Source organism: Anser brachyrhynchus (genome assembly GCF_964034855.1).
Source record: "Anser brachyrhynchus genome assembly, chromosome: 16".
NCBI classification, from domain to species: domain Eukaryota; kingdom Metazoa; phylum Chordata; class Aves; order Anseriformes; family Anatidae; genus Anser; species Anser brachyrhynchus.
The window spans coordinates 15,018,144-15,030,151 of NC_137734.1; the positions used below are offsets into that span (position 1 = coordinate 15,018,144).

A 12,008-nucleotide genomic window follows, 5' to 3' on the forward strand; every position below is an offset into this window, starting at 1 on the left:
GGTTGTCATCATCACCGGCCACAGTCTCAGCTGCTCATGCCTCACCTGGCTTCAGACCTTTTGGTTTATTCACCCAGTTTCCTTCTAGCCACCCTAGTCTTGCTACTATGTTGCCTTGCCAGTCTCACCAGCTCTGTGTTCCACTGCTTTTCTCTCCTGATCTCCTCCCCCTCATCACAGCTGTTGCCTTCAGATGAGCTGTCTCTCTGCTTGCTTGTCCTCAAGTTACTGTATCTGAAGCCATCTTCCCTACTTACTATTGCTTGTTTGTGCTATTTTCCTCCCTATTCCTTACAGGCCTTAAAAGAAGAGCTTTCTGCTAGACAGGACTCTATAAATTCCCTGCAGCACCAGCACAGACAGCAGGAAGAAAAGTGCAAAAAGCTGCAGCAACGGCTTGAGCAACTGGAAGAGGAAAGTAAGATGTCAAGCAGCCAACAGCAGCACCTTCAGTCCCTGGTAGAATCACTCAAAAGGTGAGTGTTTCATCCTTCTCCTGTGTTTTATAGACAATCTGCTTCCAGCTCTGGGAGTTCTAAGGTGTTATGGTCAAAGAACTCTCCTTCCCTACTGTTCATATGCCTCTCTTCGGCACTTTAGCATCCTCCGCTCACTGCTTTTCATGCTTTACTGCTATTCTAAGTCTGTCTTTGGAAATGTAGAGCAATGTCGGAATACAAGATGCATCCTTCTCAACATACCACTTCTCTAAATTCTGTTCTTTGGGTGCCTCCCTAGCCACTGCTTCTCAGTGAATGCAAGCCAAAGCCTGCCTTAAGTTCTCTTTCCCTCCGCGGTTAACTTGTGAGGGGAAGAGCAAGTCCCTCCTTATCTTGCTCCTCGCAACTCCATCCTAGAATCGTGAAAATGGGATCAATGGTTGCGCAGGCCTCCTCATTCTTTTAACTTGTCTCTGCAGTGATTGTGCAAACCTAGAGAAAACCAGGAGAGATCTACAGCAACGGCTAGATGAAAGTGAGCAAGAAGCCTCGCGTCTGCGTCGAAGTAACACTGAACTGCGGCTGAAGGAAGATTCAGCCCAAGGGGAAAAGCTGGAGCAGCAACAAGCAATGGAGAGAGTATGTCATGACCAGGACCTCCTGTGAGTGTTAAAGCTTTCTCTGGGCAGGGTTGAGCATTTGCTAGAGTTTAGGAGATCTCTCTGCCCACGACAAAGGAATGAATTTCTTGTGCTTATCATCTGTAGTGTAGAAAATTGAGGGAGTACATGGGCAGGTCTGGGTACCTACTGACATACAGCATAGCTGCCTCCTTGTCCTTTCTTTCTGACCCATTAAAAAAATCTTTCCAAACCTGACCAAAGTAGTTGATGACAGGCATAAACTGAAACAGATATTCCGACTGAATTTAAATGAAAAAAACAAATAAATAAAAAAACATGACAGTCACACAGTAGAACAGGTTGCTCAGAGATGTTGTGAAGGTTCCACCCCTGGGAATTTGAAAAATCCAACTGGATAGAGCCTTGAGCAACCTGGACTGATCCCATAGCTGATCCTGCTTTGAGCTGAAGATTGGGCTGGAAACCTCCTGGGGTCCCTTCCAGCCTGAATCACTCTATAATCCTATGATCATTGGTTTGAAAATGTATATACATCCCCTCCCCAAATAGATTGCAAGCTCTTTCATTGCTGAAGGTGAGAACAGTTTGAGGAAATATTATGTAAACTCAAAAAAAGTATCTTCCCCAAAGAAGAACTTTACTGTCTTCTCTCCATTGTATCGAAAAGGAGAGAGGTAACTAACAGGCAGGAAGCTGTTAGGATAAGAGTTCCCAAACGTTTTGGAAATGTACTGGGATTTTTGAAAACTTTTTTTACTTTCTTACTGATGAACATTTCACTTACATCAATGACAAAGAGTGGTGCAGCTCTAGTCAGAAAATCCCAGCATTCTTCAAGTGTAAATAGAAAGTTGGTGGAAATCCTTCAAACTGCTGTATCTGGGGTGTAGTATGTAGTCTTTGTTTTGGAAATGATAATGTTTTTGTCACTAAAAACATGTTTACCTTTCCCGTTCTCAAGTCTGAAGGACTTAGCTGCACTTGAAGCAAAACATTCATTATTACAGAGTGAGTTGGTAGTCACAAGAGAGATGCTGGAGGAATCACACCTTCAGAGGGATCTGCTGAAGCAAGAGAAACATGAGCTTACAATGGCACTCGAAAAGGTATGGCCACTTTATCCTAGGTAGCACTTGTGGGAGAGGGGGTTCTGATAGCAGGACCACCACAGGGGCTGTTTCTGGCAGTAGAAGTCAGGGAAAAATGGTGTTATCCTTCTTGGACGATGCTGTGATCCATACAGATTCTGTGGTGGATTTAGTCCCCACGTACTTATTGGAAAGGTTTAACTGGGAGTACATCAGGCTTGTCAGAGATGCAAAGGGGATCTGGAGTTGCTGCATAAAGTCAGGGATATTCCTGTCTTTGTTTTCATGTTGTTCATTTGTCTCTTCAGGCAGAGCAGTCAGTAGCAGAGTTGACAGGAGCTCAGAATCAGCAGAGTTCTGAAATAGCTGATCTACACATTGCCACAGCAAAGATGAGCAGTATTAATGAAGCTCTTGCATTGGATAAAGTGCAACTGAACAAGCTTGTGTTGCAGGTGAGCAGAGTTTCCAAGGATTCCGCCAGGTGATTGTCTCCAGCTGCAGTTTCTTTTCAGACTTTGCCTTCAGACAGGATGACTGTCTGAATATCGACAAGTGTTATTTTTCTGTCCAGACTTTATGCAGAGTAAATCTTACTGTATTTTGTTTCCTCGCTGCTTCCATGACTGTAGCTGGAACAAGAGACCGAAGTTCTGTCAGGTAAAGTGGATGAGATGGAGAGAGCAAAGATCTCTGTACAGGAGAAGATGAGCTCTTATAAAAGAACAAATGAAGAGCTTTGCGCAGAGAAATCCCACCTGGAGCAGCTGCTGAAGAAAGCAGAGGAGCAACAGGAGGGGCTGCAGGTGCAACTGAGAATACTGACAGAGGAGAAGGAAGAAACCCAGGAAAAACTCAACCAGGTAAGACAAAAAACCTGGTTCTCCTGGGTAGGCATTTGGCTGCTTGGCTCAGGGAAGCTGTGTCTGTTTGATATTTCAGTGCTTTTGTCAACAAGATGCTTGGTAGTACTGGAGGTCAGAAAGCTCTGTTTACTTCCTTTTAGAAATGGTTTGGTGGCTTGCAGAGATTGTAGTTCTGAGGGATTGATCTGTCCTTTGCTTCTACAACATATTGTAAACTGTTTTGGCCTGGTTTTTTTGCTTTCGATAAACTTCATAGAAATTACTTTTGTTGCCTGTGCACCTGAATGAGGCTACTACTGTTATCTGTGGCAAAAGAAGCAAACATTGTAGCTTTTCATCTTTTTCTGAGGTAAAAAACAGGCTGTATGTTTCCATTTATGCTTTTTGTTGTGAAGACCACAACTTTCAGAACTCCATTCTCATGTTCAATCCTAGGAAGCAGCACAGAGCTGCAAGTCAGTATCTACTGCCGTGTACTGCTACGAAGGGGAATGACATCTTGCTGTTATTGTTCAAACTACATTTTAAGACAAGACATAAATTGTAGGTTTGAATTGTTAGAGCCTCTTTAGGCTTTCAGGAAGAATTTAAGAAATAGGTGAACAGACAAGATTCTTTTCTCTGGACTAACTGATTTCAATATGTTAGAGAAAAAGCTTGTGAGAATCATGTCACTGGAGGAGAGTTTTTCATCATTTAAATGACAGTTTTGAAATGTACAATCTTGGGTGTTTGGAGATAACTGAGAGGAAAATAGCTTGTTTCTCATGGTCTGTTCTGTTTTAGTCTTTGGCTATAGGGTAAGTTGTTTGTCAAGTGCAAAGCAGAGGTGTTATGTTGAAGATAAAAGCTTAAAAATCATGGTTAATCTTCACGATTGATTATCAGCAAGGTATATTAGACAACTTATTTGTGTAAGATGATTAAACATTATTACTGACATGAATTACTGTATAGAGTCTACCATTTTTTGGCCATGTCAGCCAGACTTTCATAAATCACTAAATGACAATGCTCACCAGAAGGGCTGTTTCCCTATCAAACATCACCTCACTGCATCCAACAGCTTTACATTTATTCTTTTTTTTTTTTGAAGGAGAAACCGTATTTATTTTAACTCTTTTCAGTGAGGAAAGTTGCTTTTGCTCAAACGTACCTGAAAATTTCCAGCTCTGATACAGATTCTGAGAGAATTTTTAGTTTGCAAGGTAGCAGTTCTGGAAAACGCAGAATTTTTGCATGAAAACACATAGTCTGGGGTATGTACATTTGTCCTCAAGTAGCTATCTGGTCCCAGCCAACCCAGTATGGCCCTACACATCACTTCCAAGTCCCAGTGCCTTTCGGCAGCCCAAAGTATACAGCAGATGCTCTTAGGCTTTCATCCCACAGTACAGGAGCTCTAACTGATTCAGAAGTGACACTGGTTGGCTCTGAGCAGATCTTCAGAGAAATGACTAGAACTGTATTTTATCCGGCTTTCAGGTTTACCTCCAGCAAGAGTCAGCTAGCAGTGGTTTGGAGCAGTTGCGCCAAGAGTCCTCTCGCCAAGAGGATGCACTGGCCAAGGTGTCCAAAGAGAAGGAATTCCTGGTGCATGAGAAGGCTGCCCTTGAAGTGCGACTGGCAGCTGTGGAACGGGACAGACAAGGCCTTTCAGAGCAGCTGGCAGAGGCCAGGTAAAGGCAGGGAGGAGGCCCTAGACAGGACATTATTTAATGTCTGTAATTATAAAGGTGGTAATCATTACACAAGGATTTATTGCAAACTGTATGCCTTTCAGACAGCTTGACCTTCCATAGACAGAAAATTGAAGAATCTTGAGGGGAAAAAAAACCAACCCATATATCATGGTTTGAATGTTATTTTTCTGAGAGCTAAATCTAACAAAGCCTTGCGCTCGTGTTTGTGCTACCTTGCACGTGGCTGTGAAGTCTAAAGCAAGCCAATCTGAATCCTCAGTATCAGGTACCTTGGCTCTGCATTGAGAAATAACAGTGCCGTGCTCTCTGCTTGCATCTAGATGTTTAATGGAGCCTGAGGCTTCTCTTTGTTTTTGTTTTCTTGTTCTGTACATTTGAACAGAGATCTTTAGGATTCAAGGGTACTATACACAGGCATTCTGAGTAGGACACTGTCATATAGGGTGAAGCTAGAGGCTTCTCCTGAAGATCTTGAGGACTTCCTGTTTCTAAGCTAACTCATGTTAACTGTGGTACAGGACCTGGGTTTGGTTCTGCCTGCAGCGGGAAAGCTTCTTTTGAATCCTTGCCAGTCTTTGGGAATTGCTTATCACTGATGTGTGGGTCCTGTACACCTTAGCACTTGGCCTCTAGAGATGGATATCACGGAGATGTGATGCAGAGAAGGAACAAGATACTGTCCTTGTGCTGTTATCAGGCTACTGAGATCAAACGTGACAAGTTCTGCTTTTCAGAAACAAAGTTTGTCCTCTGTTCTAGGTAGCTTTTAGAAGACTCCTGAACTTGCAAAGCTGTATAAATGTTATTTTGGAGATTGTCTGTCATGCATCATGACTTACACTTGACCACTCCAGAGTATGTTGTTGGCAAGGCTGATAAATACTGTTTCAGCTCAGTCTGTTTCTTGAGAGCTGCTGCTTCTTCTGAGCTCCAGCTTCTCTTATTTGATCCAGCTGAATAATATTTTGTCAGTTTGGCTGTACTGCTTGTTCATAACTTTTATTGCTGGCTAAACTTCCAGAGGAGAGTGTAGCCAGAGCTGCAAGGTGGAATATGATAAATTTTGAACTTGAACTGTCTATAAACAGCTCTTAGCTTTCTTCTAATGGCTGTAACACTGATGTGATTTTCCAGGTTCTATCAGCGTAGGTGAAGTGGAGGATACTTACTGCTTGATTATATCTGTTCCATATGTTGTTGTGAAAACAGAGATTGGCAGTAGGTACTTACAGAGTCTTTATTAAGCATTCAGCTCTTTTTATTTTTCAGTGACAGCATCAGCAAAAAGAAGAGAGAAATTAGTTATAAAGAGCCTTTGTTAATAGATAAAAGCATTACCAAGAAGCATCATCAACTGCTTTTGCCAGATGATGGTCTCGAGCCTTTTGCTGTCACAGTTTTGGACTCTACATTTTCTGTTCTGTTTCAAAGGCTGATTTCTATTTATCCTTAAAGTGTAGCACATTTACTTTGGACTGCCAGTGATTGGCATAGTCAGATACATGTGTTTGTTCCTCTTGCTTGAAGATATGTCCTCCATTGTACAATAAAGCAGTGAAATGTTGTTATTGTGGGTTTTATTGCTGTACCTTTAATGATGTTATCCTAATGTGTCCCTGTACTAATGAAGCAATGCTGTATATTGTAAGACACTGGCACACAGGACTCAGTATTAGAGCAGGGAAGTAACTTCAGCTCCAGGTTCCAAAATCCTGTGTGTCATTCAGAAGTGCTGATGAGATCAGGGCTATGAGCCCTGACGGATGGATTTTTGCTTGCTGGTACAGACTCTGGGGGCACAGCTACCTGTGTGTCATAGATCAGATAACAGCAATTTAAGGTTTGACTATTGAGATCAAATTAGACTGTACTTCCTGTGTTATGCTAGGTCATAAGTAAAACCTGGGCTTTCCCTTGGAGAGGCCTGCCTTGCTATTTGAAATGGCAGAAATATGTTTTATGTTCATAAATTTTCACACAACCCATTTTCCATACTCAGGTGTGGGGATTATGAACCACTTCTTATTGGAATAACTCCCTGAGCATGTTAGGAGTAAGAAGCTCATTCTTTCTATATTTACAACATGTAGGTCAGTGAAGGAGACCCTGGAATCCAGCCTGTTTGAGGCTCAGCAGCGTATATCTCAGCTGGAGATCAGCAGGAGTCAGCTTGAAATCCAACTGCATACAGTCATCCAGGCTAAGGAAGTGGTGCAAGGTGAGAGCCACATGTATTTTGTCTGTGGTGATACCCTCACCTGGTTGCACTGCAGTGCTGAGGAATGAAGGAGACACAGTCATAGCCCTTTTGCACTGAAATTAAAATAGCTTAAGGCTAGCAAAATCAGAACCATTGTTTTGTAGGTACTGAATTTCTTGCCATTTGTCATGTTTGCAGGGGAAGTGAAGTGTCTTCAAAGTGAGCTGGAAGCAGAGAGATCTTTAATGAAGCAGGAACGGGAAAACATGGCACAACAGCTCCTGCAGACAGAACAGCAGTATAACAATGCTCTCAAACTTCATCAAACTGATCACGAAGTGGAAATAAACAAACTCCTACAAGACCTGGTAGGAAACAATATGGTTTCAAGCAATCTTTGTGGGATGGCTTTAGCATAATTATAGCCTGAGCCTGAGAAATGGCAGTAATCATCTGTCATAGGCCACACACTGCTAGGTCAGACAGCAGAGCCAGTGGCTCATACTTGAAGTCTCGTATGTGAAGGCCCACATGACTATGTCAGGACAGTAAATGCAGTCACCGATTCAGTGTGGCCCTAAGACAAATTCAGCAGAAGGTTGGGTGAACTCAACCCAAAGCCTCGCAGCAAAGGGGTAGGATCTTGACCAGACTCCTGTCTATCATGAAGTAGACTACTAACGTTCCTGCCAAATGCAATCACAGAAACTATGTTCCTTTCTTTCTGTCCTTTCATGGTTGACAGAGGTATTACCCTTGGGTTTAAAGCATATGGGACAAGCTCCTTGTTCCTGGTACTTCAGTCCATGGTCTGTCTTGTCAGTAGAGCGTCAGGATACTGGCCTTTTTCTCACCCTGCAGTCAGTCTGAATCTTTTTATTGAATAAAATGGAGTTCTGAAAATGGAGGTGAGAACAGAGAGAAATGCTAAGAACAAAGGTGTTACGAAACAGGCAGCCATCAGAGAGGGGAAGGTGTTATCTCCTTTTATTCCACCTGCTGACCTGCCTTTTAAGTTCCTTGATAGGCCACAAGGCGACTGCTGTTTGCTGTTCAGGTAGAGGCTTGTGGGAGGGATGAAGATTCACATGTTTCTCATGAGGTTACCTGAGACTTCATCTTGAAATCTTTTCTTTCACTCATTAGGCAAATGAGCGGGAAGGGCACCATTTAGAGCTGCAGGAGATGCTGGAGCACTGGGAAAAGGAGAAAGCAGAGGCAGAAGGTGAGCATGAGAAGAAGCTGTTTGATATGAAGCAGAAAGTTGCTACCATGCAAGCTCAGCAAGAAGAGGAACGAACTAGAGTTGAAAATGCTAAGCAAGAGGTAAAGAGTGTGAAAGCAGAATTTGTGTTTTTACTCTTCTGGTCTCCTTATTGGTAATTTTTCTCTTGACATTGCACATCTGTGTAGAGCTGTCTGTTGGATGCCCTTCTGTAAACAGGAGTTGCCTTAGCAACCATAAGACTTTTGTGCCATGAAGCACAGTGCCTATAATGCAAGAGACTACCAGAGTGTAAGTTTAAGAAAGAGAGGAAGTCCATTGCAGACCTGAAGATAGCATAATCACCATAATCATATATCACAGTGGTGAGCTGAAGGAAGCAACGTGTACAGAAAAGATGGAGTTATGGGAGTTAGCTGGATATTGGACTGTGAGACCATGCCTCGAGTGTCCCTTTTTTCCTGAAGTATTTGAGGTGTTTTCTACTTCGAATTTGGTGAAGTGAAAGGCGTGCAGGACTCTTTGGCAGTGGGAATGAAATGTTTCTGAGTAGTGTAACAGAGGTAGCCTCCAGGCTGTGTTGGAAGTCACTTTCTAGGTAACTGTTCTGTGACCAGACTCCTGTGCCAAAGCAGCCCTATTGTGTGCTGAGAGTCTTCCTTGTGTTCTACCCAAATTCCTTCTTATGCAGATTGACAAGGCATGGCTGTACCTATAGCTGTGTCTGCAGGTACTGGAATGACAGAATCAGCTGTAAGAGGTGGCAGCATATCCTTAAAACTGAAGTAATTTTCACCAGGCCCCACTCAGTATACATGAGTTTTCTGAAGGAGCTGCTAGCTTCAGCCTTCTGGCAGGCTTGCGTGTTCTCTACTGCAAAGTGGATGCAAGAGTCTGTATTAAAAGACGAACGGGACACAACAGAAGACGAAGAATACCCTCATCCCTCACCAGCACTAGGAAAAGGTCACACACATTCCCATTAGATGGTTAAGAGTTTACTGAAGACTCAGTCACAGATGGACCGCAGATGTTTATACTGCCAAACTCACTTAGGAATCTGTGCCATCTAGTGACCTAGGAAGCCAGCAGCATGTTGCTTGGAGAATGTGTGAACCTATCAGCCTTCCAAGTCTTTGAAGTCCATGTGCGTTTTTTTTCTGTGAAGATTAAACCTATCTTTTCCTTTCTCTTTCTGTACAGGTCCTGCTAGAAAAAGAGAGTGAGAAGAAAGCTTTATTAGAGACACTACTCCAAACTCAGGGAGAGCTAACAGAAGCCTGCCAACAGCTTGAGCAACTCAGGCAAGAGGTGAAAGAGCAGCAAGTGTATGGGCAGGTAAGTCTCACTAGTAGGGCAGGTAGAATATACAAGCAGTTGGTAATAGAGCCAGGTAAGCAGTGAAGGACAGTAAGAAGAAAATGAAACACAAGTCCTGGGACTGAAGAGGCAAGAACTACTGTAGACACTGAAAGCACAGAGCATGGTAAGCTCCTGAAGCCAGCAAAAGGAAGGAAGGGTTGCAATGGAAGGAGTGGTGGGTAGAAAAGGAGAAAGTGGCAGAATGAATGTGAATGAGACAGAAAGAGGAAAAACATGGAGCTGATGGCAGGTCCCAGTAACTTGCTTTCCATTTGTATTTACAGAACATAACAGAAAAGCTGCAAGCAGAGCTGCGAGAAACTCGTTGTAAGATCAAGGCAGTGGAGAATATGCATAAGGAAGAAATCAAAACCATCAAAGAGGAACTGAATGTTCTTCTTCAACAGAGGGATGATCTACAAAAACAGGTGACTTAAACAGCAGAAGTTATTTTAGTCATCACACAGGTCGTGTCTCCACTTCTTGCTTTTCTGTTGCGGAACAGGCTGTTGGAGTAATTCCTCTGACTGCCATCATACTGTGGTCTCCATCTCAGCTGGTCTAAAGGAGACTTACCAGTCACCTGAATCTCAGCTGCTGCCCTGGACAGATGGGCTACTCCTTTTGCCCGTTTGCCAGTAATCATCAGAATGTTTATTTTCTGGTCTGTTACTGCTAGCCTTGGTTTTTAAGGTTTTTATCAGACAAACATGATGCCCCTCTAGATTTTTATACAAGTCAGTTGTGTCCATTGTGAATTTGGTACTTCATGATAAGATGAAATTTAAATCTGTTCTTCCCCTTTCTTCATAGTACGTGATATGGCTGACAGTGACAAGCTGTAGTCTTTGAGTGCTGTTATGTGTTACTTCAGGTGGAAGAGCTGACATCTCAGCTAGCAGCTTCCCAAGAGTCCCAGCAAGCAATTGGCCACAAAGCTCAGCAGGAGCTGAATGAGGCACAGGAATTGTCAAGGCAGAAGGTACTGGAGGTTGTGCACCTCCAGAGGATTTTGGATGAAGAGAGGAGCCAGTGGGAAGAGGTAGAACATCAGAACAAAGAGCTGCAAGTGTGTCTGCAGTCCTTGGAGGGGGAAAGGAGTCGATGGGAAGAAGTGGAGCGTCACAATGCAGAATTTGAGGCTTCACTGAAGGTCCTAGAGAGTGAAAGAGCCAGGTAATTGAGAGCCTGCAAGACTCTCTGTTCCATCTAATGAATTCCCTCTTTTAGACTTTTGCATATGAAAATGGCTCTTTTTTCTTTCAGTTACACTTTTTTTCTGAAGCCAGTGGCTTTTGAACTAGTCTTTTCCTTAAAAGGAGGTGTTCTTTAATTTACAGTATTTATATGCTGACATAATAAAACTTTCTGGGGTTTAAGCCTAAAACACAACAAAGGAGGCAGGACAAGCTGCAGTATAATGGGTAAATAGATCCACCAGCTCCACCTTGGGTTCACTACACTTTAAACATTTAAGATCTGCACTTGTCTTCCACCCTTATACTTCTGGTTGGAAGAAGCCATCATGGAACTTGGAGGCTCCCAAGAAATGAGCATGTTTTTCATTGCCATGTGTTACCCCATTCCTCAAAATATCCTAACAGGCATCTGGAGATGCTCAAGCAGGGTCCCTTCTAGCCTTAACAGTTACTGATGTTATTGTCCAAGGAGTGCAACAAAGAAGAGAAAGGAGGCTACTTCATCTGGTGAAGTCCTGCCAATCTTCAACAGAACTCTTCACTGAAGAAGATAAGTAAAAGGCAGAGTACTCTCTTTTTTCTGCTATGAGGGATCCTACATCTTATATACGGATCTGAGTATTTCCTCCAAACCTCCATTAGCACTTCTGGTATCTGCCTTCATTTCCCTAGCTGAACTTAATATGGGTGCTGGCAAGTCTTACGACACTCCCCAGATATCACCTTGCTTTCAGTTGCTGTTCCTACCAGCATGTACAAGCTTGGGAAACAAATTTTCTCTTTATTAACAAAACCTCTGTTTGAGTCTCATAAGTCAATTTTTTTTTTCTTCTTCTCTAATGTCTTCATTTCAATACTTTATTTTGGCTTTGCAAGCTATATGGTATCACTATTTGCACCACAGTACTAGTCTTAGCTTCCACCAAGTTGTTTGCTGGAGCAATGATCTGAGTGTCTTCTTGGTGGAAGGACCTGAGGACCCTCCCCACTTGAGTCTTGTATTAAGAAATATTACCCTTGGTGTTCCAGTCTTTCAAGCCTTTGATTCTTTCATGTCTTGCTTGTTGCATCGTTACCTGTATGTGAAATCAGCTTTTAGTAACTAATGGCTCAGCTAGAAAGACTGGGGAAATGAAGACACCTATGGCCAGTCTCTTCCTATTCTAGGTTTTTCTGGGACGTTACTGTTGTAAGGATATACCTGAAGATCCTACCAGAAGTGGTTTCTGGATTGTCTAGAAGGATCACCCTTCCTGCATCTTATCCCCAATCCCTATTTAT

At 42.8% G+C, this 12,008-nt stretch overlaps 1 protein-coding gene across 4 annotated transcripts in view; it reads left to right on the forward strand.

Moving 5' to 3' along the window:
• The window catches only part of CEP250 (centrosomal protein 250), a 35,013-nt gene that overhangs the window by 8,571 nt on the left and 14,434 nt on the right, over positions 1-12,008 (forward strand). For all 4 annotated transcript variants that reach the window (XM_080557754.1, XM_080557755.1, XM_080557756.1 and 1 more), the window contains 12 exons: positions 298-476; positions 920-1,102; positions 2,046-2,190; positions 2,481-2,627; positions 2,805-3,035; positions 4,524-4,717; positions 6,832-6,959; positions 7,140-7,309; positions 8,088-8,267; positions 9,370-9,504; positions 9,813-9,956; positions 10,403-10,704. In XM_080557754.1, the coding sequence (XP_080413880.1) occupies positions 298-476; positions 920-1,102; positions 2,046-2,190; positions 2,481-2,627; positions 2,805-3,035; positions 4,524-4,717; positions 6,832-6,959; positions 7,140-7,309; positions 8,088-8,267; positions 9,370-9,504; positions 9,813-9,956; positions 10,403-10,704 (2,138 nt within the window). The remainder of the gene's footprint in view (positions 1-297; positions 477-919; positions 1,103-2,045; positions 2,191-2,480; positions 2,628-2,804; positions 3,036-4,523; positions 4,718-6,831; positions 6,960-7,139; positions 7,310-8,087; positions 8,268-9,369; positions 9,505-9,812; positions 9,957-10,402; positions 10,705-12,008) is intronic.